Genomic DNA, 26,646 nt, shown 5'->3' with positions numbered 1-26,646 from the left:
CTGGATTCTTGCTTAGTGTCTTCATGTCAGGGAGTTGCCTGGAGACCCTCAAGCCAGTGAGTGGGGACAGTCATAGGCTCACCTCGGGTTTTCCCATCTCTTTGTGTCGTTTGTCCTTAGTTGTCTGATATCCACTGGCTTGAAACTTGTTTTTATGTTCTGCCTGTTTTTTGGTTGTTTCAGCAGGAGGGTAAATCTGGTTCCTGTTACTATATCTTGCCTGGAAGCAGAAATCCCTCATACCTGTGTGTTGAGGCAAATAAGTGCATTTTCAGGCCCACCAAATAAAACCAGACCAGCAGCTTTTTTGTAGGTCTCCAAAAAATAAATAAATAAATAAAAATACTAATTTTGGTGGGAAAATATTTTTAGCATTCTTTAACATAGCAATTGAAATCTGGATAACAATTTTTCTTGGCACAGTAGAGATATTTATACACATTTTTTTCCTTGCCATACAGATAACCCTGAGGTTCCCATTTTCTTGATTCATTGACTCCTTAGTTTCCCATTTAGTTTGCAGGGTGTACCCTAGTCAAAAAGAAATATTTCATAGTTCTGTTTATTAAATATGTACAAACAACTTAATTCCTATTAAAAACCGTGAATTGAAATAGACTATGCTTTTATTTTATTTGTAAATAACTATGTTATTTATTAATGGCATTTGTGTTTCCTGGGGTGCTGTTCAAATTCTCCAAAGTTTTCAATCAGATTGTATACTGCCACCCGCTTTTATTGTTCCACATTGATTTTTGTATGGACTTGATTTTTATTACAGCAATCACTAAAAACGTTGCTTTGTAAAGATATGACATCAAAAAGAATGTAATGTGATCTTATGTTGAAACAGTCAGATATTCTGAGCTAGTGGTTCACATAGTGTTGGACAGGTGGTACCCCTGTAAGATACTGTGCTGACTCAGAGCTCACTCTTTGAAAGACATGGATGGCCCAGGATAGGATTGTGTCTGATTTTTTTTCTGTATCCCTTTACAATGTGTGGATGCATTTTCATCCTAAAATATATTAACTAAAAATAAAGCAGAAGCCTTTACTCTTAAAATTTATTTTTACTTTTATTGGTTAAGTTCAAACATGTTAATTGTTGCAGAAAGCTGTTTTATTATGCCTGCTTTATTTTCTTTTATAGGAATCTAACAATTAGGTAAATAGTGACTTTTAAAATAAAGGTCCAACAACAGCAGATAATTATTGTCTGTGATACCTTGCTGTGAGACAGGTGCATTTATATATACTATTTAATACTTCTTATATTCTTATTTTATTTAAAAACACATAATTTTACTGTTCTCTAAAACATAAAACAAGAACAATTTTGAAGTTATGGCCAACTCTACTTCTTAACCTCCCTGTAACTTGACAAGGTTTTCAACATGGGGATATTCTTTACTAGAAGACATAAAGGAAACGATATATAGATAGTCTGTATGAAATAGTATTTGTGGCTTGATATAATTGAAGAGTAGCCTTACAGTTAAAATATGGTCTGATGAGAATATAGTTAAAACTATTTTCATAATTACTCAACACATGAAATACTTAAAACAAATGGCAGTCATCTTACACAACAACATCTATATGCAAAATACCTTTTCTGTTGAATACAACCAATGTTATTATAAAAGCAGTTGTAATGAAGTCGAAAGATTACTGAATTAAAGAATGAAATCCTTCTGTTTACTCGTGAGTAAAATGTAGAAATAATGACATGTTTCTCCAAGTGTTTTTCTTGGTGATGTAAGGACAGTATCATATATATGTTTCTTACTGCATAGGAGCACTCTAGGGACTGATCTTTAGCATCTGGTTCCGTGCTTGGTAGACAGTAGGTGCTTAGCAAATACTCGTTGAATTAACTGTTATTTAACCCAGTAGTCTCAAACATTCAATCAAGCGTTGAAGACCCAGAAAAATAATTCAAAGATTTGTAATGCCATCATAGCAAAATAATGCAAAAATAGCTGAAATTATTGACAACAGGTTAGTATTACGAAAGATGTACTCTCTCTTTAAAGAGAAAAATGTGTAATCGTGTACTCTGTAAATTTTTTAGGAGGAGCAAAATAGAGGCAAGCCCAACTGGGAGCATCTAAATGAAGATTTACATGTACTAATCACTGTGGAAGATGCTCAGAACAGAGCAGAAATCAAATTGAAGAGAGCAGTTGAAGAAGTGAAGAAATTATTGGTACCTGCAGTAAGTAATAATTTCTAGACCTTAGTTTTGGGCCCTGTCTTTTTTTGTCAGTTTATTTTAAATTATTGCAATGTGTATAAAGAATAGGTTATCACTTGTTAGAATTTCATTTAAGCATAAAATTTTAAAAAATTTATAACTTTTAAATGTAGTTTAATAGACATAGACATTGCTCAACTACTTGGAAAATTTGTTTATTTTTTGGAAGGATGTGTTAGGGAGGGAGGAGCAAATTCAATGATCTGCGAATTTGCTTTTCAGTAATAGAAGCTAGTCTGTTTTCTCATTTACTACCATAAAATATACCAAAAAGACTATTATAAAAAAGTTAAAATGCATCAAGCATTACACATGAAAATGCTTACATAACATACATGGTGCCTTTCACACAGTCAAGAGAAGTGTAAACAGATGTCAGGATTCAGCAGTAAATCTTAACTATAATACATAGTGCACTGCAGTAATTTCATAGCCGCCTCCTGTTACTATTATGGTGAACTCAAGTGTTGAGAATATTCACTTAAAATGCTTTGTGACTCTCATCATCCCAAGTGAACATTTTGTGTCTTTGGTAAATTGCATTATTTCAGTAAAAGGTGATCTCTCACAGTTCTCAAGTATTTTTTATTATGTTTAGTACAACATTGTAAACCTTGAGTAGTACCAGGGAACCCATGGGAATTCCACTAGTGATGCTGGAAGTGCTTCCAAAAAGCAAAGATAAGTCATGACATTACAAGAAAAAGTCGAATTGTTTCACATGTAGATTGAGGTTCTCTGGTTGTGGTTGCCACCATTTCCAGATAAATGAATTCATTGGCGGGGCGGGGGGGTGGGGGCAGGAGAAGTAGAGGAAGTTGGTGAAGACATCTCTATAGCTGTGCCACCAGTTACGAAAACCTTGCACTTTCTGTGAAATACCTTTTTATCACCTGTTGCAGTTGCAGCTTTTATGTGGGTGCAGGATTGATATGAGAAAGGCATAGCTATTGATTCTAATATGATTTGAGTAAAAGCAAAGTCATTAGATGACAACTTAAAGCAAGAGGAAAGTGAAGGATCTAAAGCTGAAGAAGTTAATGCCAACAACGGATGATTTGATAGTTTAAGAAAAAGATTTGGCTTAAAAAGTCAAGATAAGAGAAACAGCTTCTGCTAACCAAGAGGCAGATGAGTTCTCAGATGCCATTAAGCAAATTATTGAGGAGAAAGTTTATCTGTGTGAATAGGTCTTTAATGCGGATAAAGCCACCCTATTCTGGGGAGGAAATGCCATAAAGGACATTTTTAAGTGAGGAAAAGAAGTGAGCAGCATTTAAGGCAGCAGTAGGCTAACTCTACTGTTTTGTGTAAACGTAAGTCAGGTTTATAATTAGGACTGCCCGTATCTATAAAACTGCTAACCCTGAGTCTTGAAAAGATAAACACCAGCTTTCAGTCTTTCAGTTGTACAGCAAGATGGCCTGGACAATTAGAACCCTTTTCCTAGTTTAATTCAATCAGTGCTTTGTCCCTGAAGTCAGGAAGTGCTATATCAGTAAGAGGCTGCCTTTTAAAGTTTGTTTGGGTTTTTTTGGGGAATTTTTGTTTGTTTGTTTTGTTTTTGACAATTCCCCTGGCCACTCAGAACCTCATGAATTCAACACTGAAGGTGTCAAAGTGGTGTACTTCCACTAAACATAACTCTAATTCAGCTTCCAGTTCAGGGGGTCATAGGGACTTTTGAGGCTCATTACACATCGTACTCTATGGAAAGGATTTCTAGGGAAGAGAACCCAAATAGAACATCACGAAAGTCTGGAAGGATGATACCATTGAAGAGCCATTATTACAGAAAAAGCCATGAAAGACATCAAGCTCAAAACAATAAATTCCTAAAAAAAAAATGTGTCCAGTGTTGCACATGACTTCACTGGATTTGGTGCAGAGCCAATCAAGGAAGTCCTGAAAGAGATGCAGATATGGCAAAAAAAAAAAAAAAAAAAAAGGTGGTGGGTGAAGTGTTTTAAGATGTGGATCTTGGAGAAGCCTCAAGAGTTCATAGATGCCACACCAGAGGAATTAACAGAAGAGGATTTGGTGGAGATAAATCCTCCCGAAGCAATGCCAGACAATGAGGAGAACATAGAGGAAACAGCACCAGAAAAACAGATGGACATTAGGCAGTCTGGCAGAATGGTTTCGGTTATACAAGACTGCTTTGGATTCTTTGACGGCATGGATGATATGGGCGTTGAAACTAAAGCACACAGTGGAAAAAGGATTGGTATTGTATAGAAATGTTTGTAGATATATAAAAAAGATAAAAGAAGTTACGTATTTCTGTAAACTTAGGTCATTTTCTTTTTAAATTTATTTAAATTTAATTTAAATTTAAATTTAAATTTAATTTAAATTTTTTTATTTTGTAGACAGAGGATCTCCCTCTGTTGCCCAGGCTGGTCTCAAACTCCTGAGCTCAAGTGATCCTCCTGCCTTTGCCTCCCAAAGTGCTTGAATTACAGGTGTGAGCAACTGCACCCTGCTTTGATAACATTTTCTTTTTTGTAGCATACTTTATTGCAAGAATACAGTATATAATACACAAAATGTGTGTTGATCAACTGTAAGACCTCCATACAACAGTAGGCTATTAGTAGTTACATTTTGGAAGAGTTGAAAGTTACACAAGGAGTTTTGACTGCACACAGTCTGTGTTCCTAACAACCTAAGCCTCCCTTGTTGTTTGAGGATCAACTGGATATTGTTGTTAGTATCTTTTAAATTTTCTATTTAGTCACCTGCAATCTCTTGTCTTGCTTACCATTTTTATTTCTAGTATTTAGCGTGGTGCCCAGCACATAGCAATAACATAATAAATTGAAAAGTAAATAATTGAATCTTGTCATAAGGTAAAATAAGTTCCTTCATCTTCACCATAGAAATGCATAAAATGAATTTTCCTGAAGCACCAGGTGATTTGGGTTTTTACTTAAATAGATGTGGGAGATGGAATCCATCATACTTTTGAGAACCCACATCCTGGTTTTTGAATCCCAGCATTGTGACTTTAACTGTCTTCAGTTTCTCATCTATAAGATTGGAACATGGCCAGGCATGATGGTTCACGCCTTTAATCCCAACACTTTGGTTGGCTGTGATGGGAGATTCGCTTGAGGTCAGGAGCTCAAGACCAGCCTGGGCAACATAAGACCCCTTTATACAAAAAAAATTGAAAAATTAGCTGGGCTTGGTGGCACATGCCTATAGTCCCAGCTACTTGGGAGGCTAACATGGAAGGATTGCTTGAGCCCAAGAAGTTGAGCTATGATAGCACCACTGCACTCCAGCCTGGGTGACGGAGCAAGACCCTGTCCCTTGGGGTGGGGGGCATATTGGAGCATTATTAAACCCCTATAGTTATTGTGAAGATTAAAAGAGATGATACATGGAGAATACTTAGAATAATATCTAGCATATACTTGCTCTATAAAAATGTTTGTTGTTTCTGTATGATGATGTCTAAGTAATACTGTTTTGCAACTGTATTCTTTACAAATGCTGATAAAATGAATGCATTAATTCAAGTTGGAGAAAATGTACAGAAATAGTAGTTCCTTGCCAACTCATTTTTACTGTTTTTACAGAAGTTGCTTTGACTTCTATAAAAATCCAATATAAGGCTCATTAGTTAATCATTGCCTAAATATTTTCAAAGGCAAGTATTTTCTCTATCTCAAAATTTACCTTTAATAGTGATGTTCATAATTTTGTGTTGTTGACAGTTTGAGTAGCAGATGTTCACTTACCTTGTGGATTAACAGAAATTATAGGTCTTTCGGTTTGGAATTCTCAGCTACACTTTTCTTGTTCCTTCAGTATTCTGTTAGACTTTCTAACTTGTTAACTGTGGCCGCAAAAAAAAACAACCAAATTCATCCCATTGCCTTTACCTACTTGAAGCCACGCCTATATCAGAACCCCACAACTGGTATTCCTTCTTCTGGGGCCTCTCAAACCCATCCTTGGTTTGCAGTCTATTTTTACCTTTCCCTGCTTAAAGAGCTTTTAGTGGTTCCCTCTTACTCTGAAAAAAAGAATACAAAGCTCAGCATGGCCTACAAGTTTCTTCATAATTTGCTGTAGCTTACCTTTGAGGTTTCATCTTTTACTTTTTGCCGTCCCTAAAGCACACGCTGATAGGTATACATCTTCCTCACCCTAACAGAGATTGAGTTGTTGTGTATATATTTGAATTTCTTAAACCTTCAGTCTTCTCGAGAACGTCTGGGCCTTTGTAGTTCATTCAGCAGATGTTAACTGCACACCTGCTGTAGGCTAGACACTGTGACAACTGTGGAGGATACAGCAGTGATAAAGCTGGCTAACAAAGTGCCTGCCATCACCTTCTGATTGGGGTTGGATTACGGACAATGAGGAAAACAAATATAAGCAATATTCTGTTGTTGTAACAAAGTGCTATGAAGAAAAAGCAAAATAAGGGGATAAAGAACTGGGATTAGGAAACTACCCTTTTTTTTGGGGGGGGGTGGAGACAGAGTCCCTCTGTCGCCCAGGCAATGCCACAATCTTGGCTCACTGCAACCTCCGCCTCCCGGGTTCAAGTGATTCTCCTACTTCAGCCTCCCGAGTAGCTGGGATTACAGGCTTGTGCCACCAGGCCTGGCTAATTTTTGTATTTTTAGTAGGGACGAGGTTTCACCATGTTGGTCAGGCTGGTCTCGAATTCCTCACCTCGTGATCCTCCCTCCTCGGCCTCCCAAAGTGCTGGGGATTACAGGCGTGAGCCAGCGCACCCTGCGGGAACTAGTTTTATATAGGCTGGTTAGAGAGGGCGACCTCTAAGAAAAAAACCTAAAAGAAGAGAAAAGTGGGTTGGCCCTGAGGCATGCTTAGAGAAAATCCAGGGGCCCATTGAGGAGCTTAATGAGTAGAGCGGAGGGATGTGAAGTCAGTGGGGAGGGGAAGCAGTGGCACATCCAAGGCTTGTAGGCATGGTAAGACAATTGGATTTTAGTATGAGATGAGAAGCTACTCATTGGAGGGATTTGCAAAGGAGGGACAAGGTGTAATTTGTATTTCAAAGGACTATTCCAGCTGCTTGCCTGAGAATAGAATAGACTTTGAGGGCATTGGGGAAAGCAGAGATTCCAATAAGGAAGTCTTTGTAGTTCAAGTTAGAGATGAAAGTGACTTGGAGTAGTGTTGAAGGTGCTGAGAAGTAGTCAGATCATGGATTTTTTTGAAGGTAAAACTGATAGGAGTTTTGACAGATTTGGCGTGATATGTGATGACTTCAAGCAATTGGAGTTGTCATTTATTTACACTGTTATAGGAGCAGGTTTGGGAAAAAAGTCAAAAAATTGGATTTAGAAGTATAAAAGTTGACAGCAAATGTTGAATGGGCATTTGGTTATAACAGGAATTAAGTGAAAAAGTGGACCCTAGAATATATAGAATTAGGAATTGTCATTATATCAAAAGTTTTTTGAGCCATGAAACTGGATGTATCATCAAGAAATTTGATATAAGTATAGAAGAAAAAGTGAAGACTAAGCCTGGGGTGCTTCACCATGTAACAGGAAGAGGAGGAGGATCGAGCAAGGGGAGGAGCCCCTGGTGGTGGGAGGAGAGCTGGGAGCCAGTCCTGAAAGTCCCGCTTAGACCTTATAGGTAAAAATAGGAAATAATCAGCCATTGGATTTGGCAAGTGGTAGCCATAGGTCACCTTGCCAGTCAATTTTGTTTTTTTGGAATAGTGGGGTTAAAAGGGTCACTGACGTGGCTTTAAGAAAGAATGGCACAAGAGGAAAAAGAACTGGGATTTTTTTCTCCCTAAGATTTTATTTTTTATGTAAATAGTCCTTCCAGTACAGTGGCCTCTCAGTTCTTTTATGTTACTTCACCTCCAGTGATCGTGTCTTCCACTCCACCTCAGTCACCCAGCCTCCTGGTAGTTCCTTAGACCTTTTTATTACCAGTAAAGACACCTTCCTAAATAGGCAGTGGCAGAATGTCCAGTAGTGAACATTTCCTTTCTCTTCGGTGGAGGAGATGCTGCATAAATTGGGCAGAGTTAATTAACTTGTGCATATATACTTGAAAGATAAGTGCATATATACTTGAAAGATAGGTTAAAGAGTAAGTGCATTTTAAATTTTAATATTCATATTAAAATTCCTAAGTTACCATCCAGAAAATTTGTACCAGTTTACTGTCCTGCCAGTGTTGTACGAAAATGCCTGTTTCTCAACACACTGTCAAACCCTGGGTATTATCAAACTTAAATTTTTTCTGTTTTTAATGGGCCTTTTTTTTTTTTTTTTTTTTTTAAACCCTTTAATTACAAAAATGTGAATAAAATCTCTTGGTTCTTATAACTATTTGTTATTTTAGATCAGTTTTTATATTCAGGAGCCTTGTGATACTTATGTAACATAAGATACTTTTGTGACATAAGAACTTTATTTTTGTCTTTAATGTCCACACCTTGAACTGGTTTTATATTCTTTTAATGAGAAATATTCCATTTACATTATCATATAAGTAATGAATAAGTTGTTTTTTGGAAAGATAGAGTAAATTCTTTTTTGGAAAGATAACATTTTGTGTATTTTAATGATTTTGCGCCCATTTTGTTAGGTGTTGAATGGCAGAAAAACCTCTAGTCCTGGCTTGAGCGTTCTAGTGGAGTAGGGAGTAGAGGGGGGCAGACTTTTGGCTTAATATAAACTTTCATAAGGAAATGTAGTAAATATTTTGTAGTTTTCCATCTGCTAAAAAGACTAATAAATCTGATTAAAGATAGTACCTTTTTGTGATGCAGTTCTAATTTTTAAAATAATTTTGAAGATTTTAATATTTCATCAGTTTGCGTAACTTTACATGTAACTAAATGTTTAGTAAATCAGTTCATACTTTTCATATTTGGGTTTCAAAACAATCTGGTATACTTCCTTGTTTTTTACCAACAAGCATGCAAACTCAGAGAAGCTTTAGCATTATAAGGGCAGTTGATACTTGTTTCTTTTCCAAGAACAGTTTAGTAATGTAATTATACTGCACAAATAATAAGGGTTTTGAGATAATCACACACCACTTACTAGTAGAGTCAAATAATATTTTACCTGGAGAACTTGTTTACTCTGAGAATAACACCAATTTAATTTTAGATATTTCTTTGATTTTGATAATCAGTTTACTTTAACTCTTTTTGTTACCTGGTCACAAACTAAACCATGCAATAACTAGGCAAGAGTTATTTCTCTGGTTATATATAGGTTTCTCTCTAAATCTAAATTGATTGCCTTCAAATGTCTACTTTTTTTTCTTGATCCAATCTAGTTCTAGAGTTTTACCAATTTTATCAACCTTTTTCTTAGTATCAGCTTTTGGTTTTGTTGATGTTTCTCTATTCTGCTTTATTGATGTCTGCTTTTATATCTTTCTTACTAAGGTTTAATTTTATTTGGGGGGATCTTAAGGGTAGAAGATCGGTGATTTTGAGACCTGTCTTTTGTACTTCTGAGACTTTTAAGGATATAAATTCCTCTCTGAGTAATGCTTTAGCTGTATCCCACAAATACTATTATGTTGTATTTTTGTTATCATTCAGTGCAAAAGTTTTTCCTTTGCAATTTCTTTGACCCCTGTTTTATTTCAAAACATTTCCAAATATTTGAGACTTTTCTATGTATCATATGGTTACAGATTCCTAATTTGTTACGCTCAGAATGTATTTGATAAGATGGTAGTCTTTTTAAATTAATAACTTTTTGATAGCCCAGCATATGGTCTGTTTTGATAAATGTTTCACGTCCTCTTAAAAGAATATGTATTCTGCAGTAGTTGGGTGTATATTCTATGTCATTTATAGATGAACATGGTTGAAAATATTCAGATCTTCTCCTGTGTCTATTTTTTTTTCCTTTTCTCTAGTTTTGTGAGTTACTGAAAAAGGTGTGTAAAAATCTCCATTCACCTATTTTAAAGATGTGCACACCAGTGTGTTTTTCTTGATGGGACTGAAAGGGCGAAAGAATTTGGTGTACATATGTACATGCATTCATATTTATGTATTTGTCTGTAGCTTACACAACCTGTATAAACATGGTTTGCATTATTAAAAAAGTTTTACTCTTTATTTCATATGGTAGTAAATTTCTCCTTGTTTTAATTTTGAGGTCTGTATTTTTTTCTCCCAAAATGCCAGTTATTTCTTGCAGCATATTTTCTATAAAGATAGCACTAAGCAGTATGGCTTACTTGCCTTAGAGAGACTTTGTAAAGGTAACAATTATTATTTTAATTATGTGGACATGCAAGGCACATGTTCCTTCTTTCTCTTTTTGTATTTTATGTGTTTAACCATGTGTGGGCCAGTTACCTGCAACTGCATGTCATTGCAAGTTTGATTTGTGGTCCCAAGAAGCACCATACCAAAAGAGAGTAATTCTGTTCCTTGCCTACAAAATATACCCTGTTTGCTAGTCATGATCTTGTCAGTATAGGCTTTTATTTACAAAGAATAGTAGACCAAAAAACTATGAAATTATTTATTAACATTACCAAAAAATAGCATTATGTATAAACCTGTGTCTCTGCACACAAACACACATTATGGGAATGTTTCTCAGGTGTCAGATACCATCCTTCCTTCTTCCATTAATCCTCATTCATTTAGTTGGAAAGTAATAAACGATATTCTTTCTTAGTCAAGACTTTATATGGATACATATTCTATGATCTTTTGTAATCTCAGAAGAAACTTTAAAAACACAAAAACGGTGAAATTGGAGGAGAATTATGCTGGATTATGCGATATTAAGATTGAGAAAGTAGAGATGAGGAATCCTGTATCTTGTTTTCACTGTAATTTCCCCTCAGTTTTAATGGGAAGTGGGGAAGTAAAAGATTTCCATTGGGGAGATAGAATACTAAGCTGAAAGGGCTAGACTAAGGAGTAGTTTACCTATGTTAACAGAAATTAAGTGATTTCAGGCAGCTGAAGTTCATTGATGTTGTCTCATAATTTAAAACAGACTCTGACACACAAAATGCACACAGACCTAGATATTTTATAAAGTGTTGGAATAACAGGTCCTTTTACTTAATGGTAAGTAAAATTGTGTGTTTGTTTATTTTCTCTGTATGATTACTTTATAGGAATTTGAGAACTTGAATACAGATCAGTTTTTTACATATAGCTGATCTCTATATATACATAGAGGTCAGTACTATAAAAGTATATGATTGATCTAATAGATTATGACAGTTTCTACCTGTGGGCTTCAAAATTTAAAGTTTTTAGGAATATTATAACATTTGAAAGTATTCATCAGAACAAAAGTGATTTTCATTTATTTTCAAAAAATACTACAGATGTTAATGGCATAGAAATTTAGGATAATTCAGGCAGGAGAATGGCTTGAACCCAGGAGGCAGAGGTCTCAGTGAGCTGAGATTGCACCACTGCACTCCGGCCTGGGCGACAGTGAGATTTCCCGTCTAAAAAAAATAAATAAAAAAGGTTTGCATTTCATGTTCCCCAAAGGTTCTTTTCTGTCTAATGCCATATGCATTTGACTCATAATTAACTGAGTATTAATTATAACCTGAAAATGTTGAGTTAATGAATGAGATGGTAAGAGACATAGTGACCATAGAGATAAAGTAATTTTATCTTTTTTTTTTAGCTCTTTAACCAAATTGTTAATGAACTGATGGTACTGCATTTATTTAGTTCTTGACCAAATATCATTGAAATGTATGGTATTGTTGGCCTCCTTTTCTTTTTATTTGGAGAGAAGGAAAGGTATTAAAAGACATCTAGAGATAATGTATTGGTTCCTTGATAGAGCTGTAATGGGAAAGAGTATCTCTCATATAAAGAAAGGTGTTGCTACTGATTTCTACCTTGCACAGTCATTTTAATCTGAATGGGAAGTCTGTCTGGGGACCCAGAGTGCAGTAATTAGCAGTCTCTTCAGAGTGTCAGAGCAGAATCACCATTGTAATGGTTTAGCTGCAGGATAAAAGGATTGAATTTGGGACTGCCTGTCTGCCAACCTAAATGAGTTGCCATGGGAATTTTCATATGTGAGAGGCGTTTACTTAAAGCAATTTGGCAGGTTTGAATAAAATCATAAATTATAGGTTTGAAAGAATCCAGTCCTTGCTTTCTCTCATATAGGCAAAACTATATAGAAGGCTGATAGCTTCATAAATTCTTAATGAGAATGAGTTGATCCATGTTCCCATGCAGGGAATCAGCTTATTCAAGCTTGTTTTTTCACTAAATATGGTATAATAGGCACATTTGAGGAAAGACATTTTGTTTCAAGTCTCTAGAGGAAAAAAGTGACAACTCTAGACATAAATTTCCCATCTTAATTTAAATATATCTTCAGATAATGCTATTATAGTGATTCTTTGTTTGTTTAAACAAACATTAACAGGACACTTACTTTAATTTTACCCAGGGCATGTAATAAATGTATAGTTTTATATTGCGTCACAGTTTTTCTCACAAAGCAAGAACATTTAAAGCCCTTTCAGAAAATAAATAAGATACTTAGGTTTACAAACTGGATTACTCAGGTTGCATGTAAATACAGCTTGCATATCCATGGATTTCTTACTCATGGATTCAACCAATGAGGATAGAAAATACTCAGCAAGGGGGAAAATTCCACAGAGTTCCAAAGAGCAAAAACTTGAATTTGCATCCTTCAAGCACTACATTGAATCCACATAAATGAAGTGATATGTGGGCATTACATTAGGTATTATAAGTAATCTAGAGATGATTTAAAGTATACGGGAGGATGTGAGTAGGTTATATGCAAATACTGTGCCATTTTATATCAGGGATTTGAGCATTAGTGGATTTTGGTATTTGTGGATTTTGGTGTTCTGGAACCAATTCCCCGCAGATAATGTGGGACAGCTGTACTTTCAGAGAGAGCCTCAGCTCTCCCCTGCCTCTCAAAAGAATTGGATTTTGGTGTAACTACTTTTTAGGGAGAAAATGTTCCTGTAGATGTCTGATGTGATGAACATCACTTAGGCTTTGTGACCTCTCTCATCCTCAAGATATCAGTAATAGTCGTTCTTATATTGGTGGTTTGTATCTGCCCTTCAGAAAAACACCCGAAGTACAATTTAAGCAAAAAATTTTGAGACTATAAAATATTTCTAACAAAATAAACAAGATCTTTTTGGACGTCTTAACATTGTCAAGCCACCAGGGTACAGTTTCATAAAGCAAATAATAATTTGGATGTTGCTAACCCTAGTGGCCTGAAAATGTAGATGTGTCTTTCAAAAACAATTCACCAGGGAAATGTGGGTGTTTTGCGCTGAGAGAACAGTTGTTCAATTCAGGTGAGAAAGAGGAAAATATTTTTTAAAGTACAATAAATTTTTTGTTTATATATTAATCTTTACTACTCAGTGTGTATTCACACATTAGTATAATCTGATTAAAATCCTATAGCTCTAAGATTACTGTTGAACCATTAATAAAACTTGACTCATTGACAGATAATATCCTAAAATCTCATTTAAGTGTAGAATACAAACCATGTAGTCCCTACCAGAAATCTCTGTAATTTATGCAGAGCTACTTGCAATCAAAGCCATAACCTTTACGTGCTGTGTGTAGATAGTCTGATGGGTGTATGCTGCTTTGGGAAAAATGATGTTGGAGAAAAGCACTTGCAGAAATTTAAATGTGCTGATTTTCTTTCTTGCGAAAAGGGACGTTTCTGAGTAAAGTTCAGTTCCATATCAGGATCATAATTTTTATATTTCATCTCCCGTGTTTAAGGTTTATTCTGCATTAGGCCAACAGGTATATTGTCCTAATTAGAGTTTTCACAAATAATTAAAAGTACCATATATTTGGGTGGCAGTCTATACAAACAGATTAACAATTCTTAGTTTGCCAAGGTATAGGTTTTAAGAGTTCCCTCAACATCATATCATGTTTATCTAAATTATTGAGCAGCTATATAAAGCTGTGTTTACTGTCTGTCTAGCTATAACGTTGCCTGGCAGTGACTCTGGCTTCTTAAAAACAACCGAGCGCTTTTCCCTAAACTTGCAGGTTTAGTTTGATGAGATTCCTTGATGATTAAAAAAAAAAAAAAAAAAAAGTCGTTTCTGGTAACTGTGAACAAGCTTTCCCAAATAGAGACTCTGTATGAATAACATCCTCCTCTTGATTGTTGAAAGGATTCATTGAGGAATTGCCTCTCTCAACGCAAAGTTTTTTTTAGTTTGACAGAAAATTTACACAGCTTGTGATTCTAAATTTTAGGTGTTGCAAATATTTTGAAAGGGACCTTGGACATAGAATAATAGGGCCTAGGAAATATTTATTAAATTAAATATTTATTCCCTAGGAAATATTTTTGCAGTTTATATAGGAAGTCCTTTTACTTTAACTTTGTATTTCATGCATCCCTCAGAATTTGCATGTTGAGTTTATAACATTTTATAATTGCTTGTACCTGTTAATTTTTATATTAATGTAAAGTATTATTTAATCTGAATATATAATTATATATTTTATATAATTACATTAAATATTAATATTTATATTCCATAAACTTCTCATTGGTTGGGATAATGCATTTTAGTGTTTGGGTTTTTAAAAAATTTTGTTTATTAAATATGTGATATTCACAGATTCTGTAAAATTAATTTCAATACATATTAATTTTTAATTATTTAATAGAAAAATAGGCAAGTGATTTCTCATTGTATTTTCTTTAGTTCAATTATTTTCATACATCCCTTTAATTTGTTTTCATGCCCTTCTGATGGTGGGTAAGTAGCATCATGTTCCTTATATATAGGCAAAGTATTTGTAATCATTCACTTTATATTAGTGTGCGTTGAACTTGAATTGGCAAAAATGTTAAGAAAATCACATGTCCCTTACTATATTTAATTTGCTTATTAACTCATTTAATTTTTCTTTACCACACTTCAAATGTTTTACTGTTTTGATTTTCTAAGTAAAATTAAGGTAGTAACATTGTGACATTTTAATAATATATTAATTCAAAAATCACATGTCCCTTACTATATTTAATTTGCTTGTGTTTCAACTCACGTTTAATTTTCCTTTACTACATTTCAAATGTTTTAATGTTTTGATATTTATAAGTAAAATTAAGATAGTAACTTGTGACATTTCAATAGTATATCAAATGATTCAAATATTTTAGTGTTAAGATTATTTCAGATAAGCTTTTGGTAGCTCATTCTAGCTTGATTTTCATCTATATTTTTAATAACTGAATTTTGAAAGTTTTGAAAGTGACTGTTAGATTATCCTGCTTATTCATCACAAGACTACTTTATGGGAATTAACTCTGAAACCATATCGGTGAATTATATAAGTAGATGTGTTTTGTTTTTTGATTCTCTTAACCTTTAAAACCTGTGTGGAGAAAAACTTAATCTTTAACATATAAATAAAATATAATAGTATATGTCAAAGTATTTTTAGTTAGGCCTTTAAATGATACAGCGTCAGCTTATTTTTAGTAATCTTTTTTGTAGAATATAATATTTCTGAGCAAGTTACCTAGTTTAGGAATTAGCTTACTTTGTGACAGTAATTTATTTTGTGAATTTTGTGAAGGAGAAGATTTCAATTTAAATAAAAATACTTTGATTTTTTTAATTTAGCATTTGTAGGATTATAACATACCTGGGAATATTTCTTTTAATTTAAGCATTGAATGAAAGACAAAAGAAATTCATCTCACAAACTTCTATTGAAAAACTGCTATTTACAAGGTTGGAAATCAAGATTTCAAATATATACAGAAACTAAGATTTCGTAATGTAAATGAGAATATGACAAAATTACTGTTTTTAATTCCTGTTTTGATCACTTGATGTTTGCTCTTCAGAAGTGTCATGCTCTCAATAGAATTAAAGTACCTGATTTCTAATTTGTTCCTCCTGGACATTGTCATCTGAATCCATGCCTCCAGTTCCCACAGCAGTGGTGATTATTCTTCAGTGTGCATCTAATTTGGAATTCCAAATCAACCAGCCATTTAACACCTCCATCTGGATGCCACTTAGGCATCTCATACATGATATTTTGAAAACTAAAATCACATTCTTCCTTGCCCTCCCTGTATAGCAATTCTAAACCTTGTTTTCTCTGTAGAATGATGCTTGTTGCCTAGGACTCATCCATCTTTCTTCCACCTCTTTCTCTCCTGCCCTGACTTCTTCCCATCTATATCATCACCAAGTTCTGTCTGATTCTACCTCCAAATAGTACATATCTTTTCTCTTGTCACAGATGGAGTAGTAGGTCTGTTACTCGGGGTGCTCCCTCCTATCCATTTTCTACCAGAACTGTCTTTTTAATATACAGAAATATCATCACACTCCGTGTTTTAGGTTTTCTTTGGCTTTCTATCACTCCATGGTAAAAATGCATGGTATTCATAGCTTATCTTCATCTAACATGTGCCTACCTTTCCAGCTTTGTTTTGTGTCATTGCTCTTTCACACTTGTATGCACATGTATCAAATAACTCACAGTTTTTAGAACACCCTTTGTTTATGTAGTGTATTTTGGCAATCTCCAGAAAGACCCCCATGATAATGTATTCTGTACTGATATTATATTAGAATGCGTTGTCTATGATAGATAGTAGTACAGAATTATTAGAATTGAATTTTTGTTTGTTTATCACCTTGCTCCTGACTGGGCATTTCAGCGACATGCCTGAAGTCTGTTTCATCTTAGTATCTCTCCCTCACTGCCTTGCACATACATAGAAAGTGACCAGTAAGCATTTGTTGAATTAATGATTGATTGTCAACTAGCCCTTTAATAAAGCACTCATTCCTTGCTTTTCATAGTAATAATGGAACCTAAAAACACATTCATGTAAAATCTTCCACAGGTCCCCCTTTGTGCCTCATTTTTTTAAACATCTCATTAGATTGTTCTCTTCTAAATTAATTACGTATATGTGATGGTCACACACATACATAAGCATACCGAAAACTATGGAATATTACACTTTAAACAGGTAAATATAGTGGTATTTAAATTATGGAAATAAAGCTTTAAAAAAAAAAAAAGATGGTAAGAGGGCCTGGAGCAGTGGCTCACACCTGTAATCCCAGCACTTTGGGAGACTGAGGCAGGAGGATCACAAGGTCAGGAGTTCGAGACCAGCCTGACCTACATGGTGAAACCTTGTCTCTACTAAAAATATAAAAATTAGCCGGGCGTGGTGCCATGAGTTTGTAATCCTAGCTACTCGGAAGGCTGAGGCAGGAGAATCGCTTGAACCCGGGAAGCAGAGGTTGCAGTGAGCTGAGATTGTGCCACTGCAGTCCAGCCTAGGCAACAGAGTGAGACTCTGTCTCAAGAAAACAAAAGATTATAAGAGAACACTGCTAATTTGGTAGGGAACTGAAAGAAGGCATGTGTGGCACCCAATGAGTAGACTTCGCATGTTAAAGGATCTTGATCTTACCTGAGGAGCACTGGGCAGTACTGAAGAGTTGTAAGAAGAAGTGAGCCAGATTTATTTTCGTTTTGTCAAGATCACTCTGGCTGCGAGGTGAGAGTACATCTGAACAGGCCACAATGGATGTGTGAAAGGAGACCTGGAGAGTGAGAGTTGAGTTAGAACTGGGTGAAACTTGTATAACTGGATGAATAGTGGTGTACTTACTGAAATTAGAGACTATGGTTGCTGATTGAGTAATTTATAAAGAAAAGAGGTTTGACATTCAATTCCAAATGACTGGGGAGGCCTCAGGAAACTACAACTGTGGCGAAAGGCACCTTTTCACAGGACGGCAGGAAAGAGAGTGAGTGCGGTTCGAAGTGGGAGGCCCCTTATAAAACCATCAGATCTCATGAGGACTCGCTCACTATCAGGAGAACAGCCTGGGGGGAACCACCCCTCACCCCCTGTGATTCAGTTACATCCTCCTGGTCTCACCCTTGACATATGGGAATTATTACAATTCAAGGTGACATTTGAGTGGGGACACAGAGCCAAACCATATCAGACTGATTTTGAGGCATTATGTCAGAACATCATGTAATGGCTGTGTGTTGGAGCCAGAAAGTGCAAAGGAAATGTAGGAGCAAAACCACGAGAGTGAAGAGGAGCCAGGCGGGGAGGGAGTGATGTTAGATAGCAAGACTTGATAGGCAGTGTCAGAAGTGTCTTTCTGAGGTCAAGAAAGACAAACACTCTGCATCACCAGTTTGGTGTGGTTTTGTCAAGATTGTTCCTGACTGTGATGAGAAGTGTTGTGGAGGAGTGGTGTTAGATAGGGATGAATCTAAGTTTGGAGTTAGCTGAAGAAGCATCTGGAGATGCACTGTCATTTGGATGTGAGGAGAAAGATAACAGCAGCTTGAAGAGAGATCAGCAGTCTGTTTTTTGTTTGTTTTTAAGGGTGGGAAAGCTTGATTACGTTTCCTTGTCAGTTGAAAGGATAGACTGGACATGGTATAGTTCATGAGAAGTCATAATTGCTCATGAGAAAGTCCTGAGAAGGCAGCCACATAAGGAGAGGGTCCTCTGCACCCTAGCAGGAGGAGGCAACCCAGAAGAGTTTAGAAGATTTGACCAGAGAAAGTGTGGGAGGAGAGGCCAGAGAGGTTGAGGACGGGTGGACTTGAGGTTATTAATGACAAAATTGGAGCAGAGCCAGTGTCTCATTTTCCTCCAAATTCCTGGAAGGGATATGCAGGAATTGGACAGGAAAGGGTAGGAAAAGACTTGGAGAAACAGCCGGGATAAAGTGTACTGCACTTAAACTGTATGCCAGTGCTGTGAATAACTTAAGACTCAGTAAAAGACCAGCAGCTAATAAACTTACTTCCTGAAAACACTACACTGGGTGTGGTGTCTCATGCCTGTAATCCCATCACTTTGGGAGGCTTAGGCGGGCGGATCTCTTGAGGCCAGGAGTTTGAGAGCAGCCTGGGCAACATAGTGAATTTATAAAAAAAATTAGTTGGGCATGGTGGTGCATGCCTATAATTCCAGCTGCTGAGGAGGCTGAGGCACAAGAGTCATTTGAACCCAGGAGACGGAGGTTGCAGTGAGCCAAGATTATGGCACTGCACTCCAGCCTGGGTGACACAGTGAGAATCTGTCTCAAAAAAATAAAAAATGAAAACCCCCTCCTCAAAAAATAAAGACAAAAAACATACTGCATGGTGTTCTTTACTTGTCTGTGGTTTTTAAATGAACATATATTAATATGCAATAGTACTAATGTTTCACTTTGTTATTCTCCCTCTTAAAGAAAAAATTACCTTATAATCGAACACATTACTGTTTTAACGGGTGTTTTAAGCATCTGTTTGTATTTGTTGAACAAATATTACTTAACATTATATATACCAGGAATTCAATTGTATACTTTTCACAGTCAAACTGTGAAATCTTGTTCTTTAATAAGTGAAGAGGTATGCTCCTAATACCAGGTAGTCAAATCCATTAAAAGTTCTTTCATGGGAAATTAGGAGAGTTTCAAACTCACAGTGTCTTAGTTTGATTTCTGTCCTTATAACAATACCTGAAACTGGGTAATTCATAAAGAAAATGAGTTTATTTCTTAGTTATAGAGGCTGGGGAGTCTAAGGTCAAAAGGCAGCATCTGGTGAGAACCTTCTTGCTGGTGGGGACTCTGCAGTGTCCTCAGGCAGCACAGACACCACATGTTGAGGAGGTACGTGAGCTAATGTGTTCGCCCAGGTCTGTCTTCCTCCTCTTATGAAGCCACCAGTTCTCCTCCTGTAATAATCCATTAATTCATTAAGGGACTGATCCATTCATGAGGGCAGAGCCCTCATGATCCAGTTACCTGCCACATTGAGGATTAAATTTCAACATGAGTTTTGGAGGGGACATTAAAATCATAGCACACAGTAACAAAGCTACTTACTCCTATAGGAATTTCAGTAATCAAAGATTTCAGGGGAAGCTATATAACTATTATTACGAAACCAAGTTATTACAGGGCAAATCCAGAGTTGAATTAATTCTAACTCTGGTACCAGACCAGTTGCCTTTTTTTCACCACTAACAAACTGTTTCTTAAATATTTGTACAAAATATGAAAAGCACCAGCCACCCCAACAAAGAGCAGCTTATGTTGAAGAACAGGGATATGGATCAAATTTTAACCAGTAATGGCCAGCCAGTGTGAATGTTGTTATCTAATTCATTGATTCCTGATTCCATTTCTTCTCATGAAAACTCATCTGTTAGAAAAATACCAGTGCTTGCATATATGTGTGTGTAAGGATATAGGAAAACAGGAAGTCAGTTTCTCCTGCTATACTCTCACAACACTGAGTACTTCTGTGATCTGTGGTCATCAAAATTTGTAGAGATTTCGCCCCACCGTCAGCAGCCAGTGGATTCTGACTCCTCAGCAGACACCAGCTAGGTGTCCTCTAATACAGTCCTGTTCTGACACTATTTACCTGGAGATAGCATTAGATCCCACAGGTTGAGGGCTCCAGTTCCACAAGACTTCTCCCACTTCAGGTACCAGTCACAAGTCGTAGGTTGAAGCCTATCCTTTTTGCTTACCTTACTTTATTCTAGCTTAGCCAACTCTGAGGTTCAAGAGTTTAGTAATTTGTGTTGAAGATTTCATTAGACATCTGATGAAACAACAAAGTAAAATAAGACGGGCAGCAACCAAAATTAATTACCTCTGGCGTTACCACCATGACTACATCTGAAAATAGTTTGGGTATAAGTGAAACTAGCAGTCGTGACTTAAAATTGCTTTAAATAGGCCGGGCGTGGTGGCTCAAGCCTGTAATCCCAGCACTGTGGGAGGCCGAGGCAGGTGGATCACGAGGTCAAGAGATCGAGACCATCCTGGTCAACATGGTGAAACCCCGTCTCTACTAAAAATACAAAAAATTAGCTGGGCATGGTGGCACGTGCCTGTAATCCCAGCTACTCAGGAGGCTGAGGCAGGAGAATTGCCTGAACCCAGGAGGCGGAGGTTGCGGTGAGCCGAGATCGCGCCATTGCACTCCAGCCTGGGTAACAAGAGCGAAACTCCGTCTCAAAAAAAAAAAAAAAAAAATTGCTTTAAATACCAGATAGTTTTCTACCTGTACTCTTCTTTGAGGTTGTCAAGATTGTGCTCGATAGCTTAGAAATCTCATGAATATCTCCTGATGAAAAGCATTTGCTTTGAAAAGTCAGAATCACTTTGAAAAGTACTTCATTACTATGATGAATACATTGTACAGCATTACCTTAAAAGTCTTGCAAGAGCAATTGGAGTGAATTAACAGTTTAATCACAGATCTTCATCAGTAAGTTTGTACTCACAGTTAACTCCCTGAAATTGTATGCAATATTTTTTTGCTTAAACAGTTTACTCTTGAACATAGTAGGGGTTAGGAGAACCACTCCCACTTGCAGTTGAAAATTTATGCATAATTTTGACTTCCCAAAAATGTAGCTGGCTATTGACTGGAAGCATTACTGATAACAGTCAATAAACATATATTTTGTATGTTACTTATATTGTATACTGTATTATTACAAGCTACAGAAAAGAAAATGTTATTAAGAAAACTGTTCAGGTAGAAGTAGATTATCATAAAATTCTTCATCTTCATACTGAGTAAGCAGAGGAGGAGGAGGGGTTGGTCTTGCTGTTTCAGGGCTGGCAGAGGCAGAAAAATGTTCGTATAAAAGTGGACCTGCACAGTTCAAGCCCATATTGTTGAAGGGTTCAGCTGCATACTCATGTTTTCTAGAGAAGTAATCTATAGTTATCATAAGATCCTTAAAGCTGTTTGTGTTTCCCCATGCCTTTTCAGTTGGTCTTCCACTGCATCCTGTGCAAACTCCCATCATAGTACCAGTTACACTTCATTGAACTTACTTTACCTTTCTATGTGAAAGCTCATTCTGAATATATGTGAGTTTAATATATTTTCACTCTCACAACTTTTTGTCAGGCAATCATCAAGACATCTTACAGATTCACCCCACCTCTAAGCCCCCTCCCCACCACTACCACCACAGTGGGTATACTTTTCTTAGTTTTTGCCTGTCTTACCTCTCAAAACTAAGAGATTTTTAGATAGTCATAATTTTCAGGTTCTTTTTTTAAATTATTTCTTTTGAGACGGAGTTTCGCCCTTGTTGCCTAGGCTGGAATGCAATGGTGAGATCTTGGCTCACTGCAACCTCTGCCTCCTGGGTTCAAGTGATTCTCCTGCCTCAGCCTCCCAAGTAGCTAGGATTATAGGCGTGCACCACCATGCCTGGCTAATTTTGTATTTTTAGTAGAGATGGGGTTTCACCTTGTTGGTCAGGCAAGCCTTGAACTCCTGACCTCAAGTGATCCACCCAGTTCAGCCTCCCAAAGTGCTGGGATTACTGGAATCAGCCACCATGGCTGGTGCAGTGCAGGTTCCTATTTATCTTTTCTTATAGAACAAGGATCTCTTAAACTCCCAATTGGTATTTATATGTCCCACCTTCCAGCCCAACCATGTAATCTAATAATATTCATCTAAAATAACAAACAACTTTGGAGGTCTCTGTTTTTAAAATTTATAAAATGATGTGGCTCTAATGCTAGTATGCAGCCTGAGTTGTGAAACATATAAATCTTTCAGAAGTATATCATGCCTATTAAGCTTACTATTAATAAAATCACAAATTGTTTCACCCTGTATTTAGCACTGGAAGAAATAAGTACTTATTATTGAGACTTGGCTTTTGTTTTTCTGAGATTATTACTGCTTTTAAATGGATCTGTTTGTACCTTGTTGAAGAGAGGCAGAACATACTGTCTTAAGGTAAAAATCTTTGTTAGTTTTATACAGTTTTAATGGAGGAGGGGCATCGTGTTCAGGTGTTTTAAGCTTTTCTGGTTAAATAAAGTGCCTCACACTTTGTCTCTACCTTGCTTTATCTGTGGAAAGTTGTTGATTGGTTAAACAGGAGTTGAGAACTGAAAAAGGGGGCAGGCTGTAATACAGATTTAGGAACTACAAGAAGCACCTTCAGGGCTGGAATAAAAGATAAGAAACTGTGTAATGATGGAACCAAGACTTTGTTCCCTGACTTTCTACCACTTGGCTAATGAAGGAACCTCAGGAACTCAGAGGAGAGGACCCTGGCTGGCTGCTTCTGGTACGCATGGAGGGAACGGGCTGCATAGTGACGCTGTATCTAGAGGTGCTGGGAAAGAAGCATGGAGCCAGGAGACAGCTGCCTCTGGCAAGTGCGTAGCTGAAAGGAGCACACACAGGAAGGAGAACATCTCTCTTCCCTCATCCAGCTCTTCAGGGTCGGCCACTTTAACCACCCACACTATGCCTCAGTTCTGAGAACCTCACAGAAAACCAGCTGGCAAAGGAGTAGTAGTTGTAGAGCCTTGCATTAAGCATTGGAAAGCATATGGCAGGTCAGTTTGGAGCTTAGTAGGTGCTACATCATCTTGGAGAAAATTTAGAAAATAATGTGAAAGCATATTTTTCTACCAGCTGTATAGGGTAAGTTGGAGTAAATTGACCAACCAGATTAATATTCAGCTATCTATTTGACATCTCCAGTTAGGTGTTTAAGGTCAATATTTCAGATGTAACCTTTCAAAAGAGAACTTTGATTCCATATTCCTCGACTTTTATCATCTCGTTACCCAGAGCCACCGTCTACTTTATTGCTTAATTCAAGAACCTAAACAACATGGTTTAATTTCTCCTTTTCCCTTACCCTGTATATCCAACTGATCATCAGGCCCTGACAGGTTATCGTACGTAACTCTTCTCATCTCTTGATTGGTTTGACCTCTACCCCAGTCCAGTTCATCCTCTTCTGTTGCCTGGACCGTATTAAAGCTCATGACCCATCTCAGTAATCATGCTGAAGCCCCCAGCAGTCCATCCACAAACTAGCAGAGTGAGGCTTTAAAGACAATTTTTTTTTTGTCACTTCCCTCTTGAAAACCACTTTATTTAAATTAAGTCAATCAAGTTCTTTGGCACCTTCTGTCTGCCAGCGCCGTTAGACCAGATCAAGGTGGGAATTGGCATCAAAATTCTTTATAAAATGTTGTCACTCTTCATTGTTTCTCTGCTATTTGTTATACTGTAAGTAAATTAGTCATGTATTTTTTTGTTTGGAAAATCTTTCCATTATTTCAAATTTATAGAAAAGTAATTCATTTTAAGACTATATTGAGCACTTTCATTTTTGCAAGGCTTTAGTGGCTACAAGGAGTGCGGGTTTATTGGTTATTGGTGAATTTATGGAATTCATGAGAAGTTTAAAAACATTAAAAAACAGAGAAAGATAGCACTTGGCTATATATGATTGATCACCCCAAAAATAAACACCATTTATTTATGAAAGTAAGACCAATATGTGTGAAAGTGCTTAGAAAAGCCTGCGCTCTGGGAGAAGACAATGACCTGTGTTACTGAGAAACACATAGGATGCTTCTAATAGGAGCCTTGGAGAGGAAAGCACCAGGTCTGCTCTGGGGGATTGTGGACAGATGACTTTGACTAAAGCAAAACATTTTCTTTTCTTTTTTTTTTTTTTTTTTCTTTTAGTTCTTTGTTGTTGCCTTTTTTTTTTTTTTTTTCCATTTATTTTATTGCATTTTAGGTTTGGGAGTACATGTGAAGAACATGCAAAATTGTTGCATAGGAACACACATGGCAGTGTGATTTGCTGCCTTCCTCCCCATCACCTACATCTGGCATCTCTCCCCTTGCTATCTCTCCCCGGCTTCCCACCCCCCACCGTCCCTCCCCTATTTCCCCCCAACTGACCCCAGTGTGTAGTGCTCCCCTCCCTGTGTCCATGTGTTCTCATTGTTCAACACCCACCTATGAGTGAGAACATGCGGTGTTTGATCTTCTGCTCTTCTGTCAGTTTGCTGAGAATAATGGTTCCCAGGTTCATCCATGTCCCTACAAAGGACCCAAACTCATCGTTTTTGATGGCTGCATAATATTCCATGGTGTATATGTGCCACATTTTCCCTATCCAGTCTGTCGTCGATGGGCATTTGGGTTGGTTCCAGGTCTTTGCTATTGTAAACAGTGCTGCAATGAACATTCTTGTGCACGTGTTCTTATAGTAGAACGATTTGTAATCCTTTGGATATATACCCAGTAATGGGATTGCTGGGTCAAATGGTATTTCTATTTCTAGGTCCTTGAGGAATCGCCACACTGTCTTCCACAATGGTTGAACTAATTTACACTCCCACCAACAGTGTAAAAGTGTTCTTATTTCTCCACATCCTCTCCAGCATCTGTTGTCTCCAGATTTTTTAATGATCGCCATTCTACCTGGCATGAGATGGTATCTCAATGTAGTTTTGATTTGCATTTCTCTGATGACCAGTGATGATGAGCATTTTTTCATACGTTTGTTGGCCTCACGTATGTTTTCTTTTGTAAAGTGTCTGTTCATATCTTTTGCCCACTTTTGAATGGGCTTGTTAGTTTTTTTCTTGTAAATCTGTTTTAGTTCTTTGTAAATTCTGGATATCAGCCCTTTGTCAGATGGGTAAACTGCAAAAATTTTTTCCCAATCTGTTGGTTGCCGATTCACTCTAATGATTGTTTCTTTTGCTGTGCAGAAGCTGTGGAGTTTGATTAGGTCCCATTTGTCTATTTTGGCTTTTGTTGTCAATGCTTTTGGTGTTTTGGTCATGAAGTCCTTGCCTACACCTACGTCCTGAATGGTTTTGCCTAGATTTTCTTCTAGGGTTTTTATGGTGTTAGGTCTTATGTTTAAGTCTTTAATCCATCTGGAGTTAATTTTAGTGTAAGGTGTCAGGAAGGGGTCCAGTTTCTGCTTTCTGCACATGGCTGGCCAGCTTTCCCAACACCATTTATTGAACAGGGAATCCTTTCCCCATTGCTTGTTTTTGTCTGGTTTGTCAAAGATCAGATGGTTGTAGATATGTTGCGTTGCCTCCGAGACTTCTGTTCTGTTCCATTGGTCTATATCTCTGTTTTGGTACCAGTACCATGCTGTTTTGATTACTGTAGCCTTGTAATATAGTTTGAAGTCCGGTAGTGTGATGCCTCCCGCTTTGTTCTTTTTGCTTAGAATTGACTTGGCTATGCGGGCTCTCTTTTGGTTCCATATGAAGTTTAAGGTGGTTTTTTCCAGTTCAAGCAAAACATTTTCAAGCAGAGTTGCTCATATAAATTATTCAGTGTTCTGAATGCTGGAGAGTTTGGGCCTTTGTGATAGGCAGTGGCTCAAATTATTTTTTTAGTTGACGTAGTTTTAATGCTTTGGAAATACACATTTGTTTCCGCTCTCTGTATTAATTACATTGTTGTAGTTTTTTTTTAAATGTATATAGATTATATATACTAC

At 36.7% G+C, this 26,646-nt stretch overlaps 1 protein-coding gene across 13 annotated transcripts in view; it reads left to right on the top strand.

Annotated features, from left to right (window-relative positions):
• QKI (QKI, KH domain containing RNA binding) overlaps positions 1–26,646 on the top strand; it is a 169,507-nt gene that overhangs the window by 120,552 nt on the left and 22,309 nt on the right. For all 13 annotated transcript variants that reach the window (XR_004261280.1, XR_004261278.1, XR_004261281.1 and 10 more), the window contains exon 4: positions 2,078–2,221. Coding sequence is in view for 7 of the 13 variants with exons in the window: in XM_032253121.1 (XP_032109012.1) it covers positions 2,078–2,221 (144 nt within the window). In the remaining 6 variants the exon portion in view is untranslated. The remainder of the gene's footprint in view (positions 1–2,077; positions 2,222–26,646) is intronic.

Source organism: Sapajus apella, unplaced genomic scaffold, assembly GCF_009761245.1.
Source record: "Sapajus apella isolate SASKATOON/1434 unplaced genomic scaffold, GSC_monkey_1.0 scaffold82, whole genome shotgun sequence".
NCBI lineage: Eukaryota > Metazoa > Chordata > Mammalia > Primates > Cebidae > Sapajus > Sapajus apella.
The sequence above is the reverse complement of the archived record's forward strand: the minus strand, read 5'-3'. Positions and strand labels throughout refer to the sequence as shown.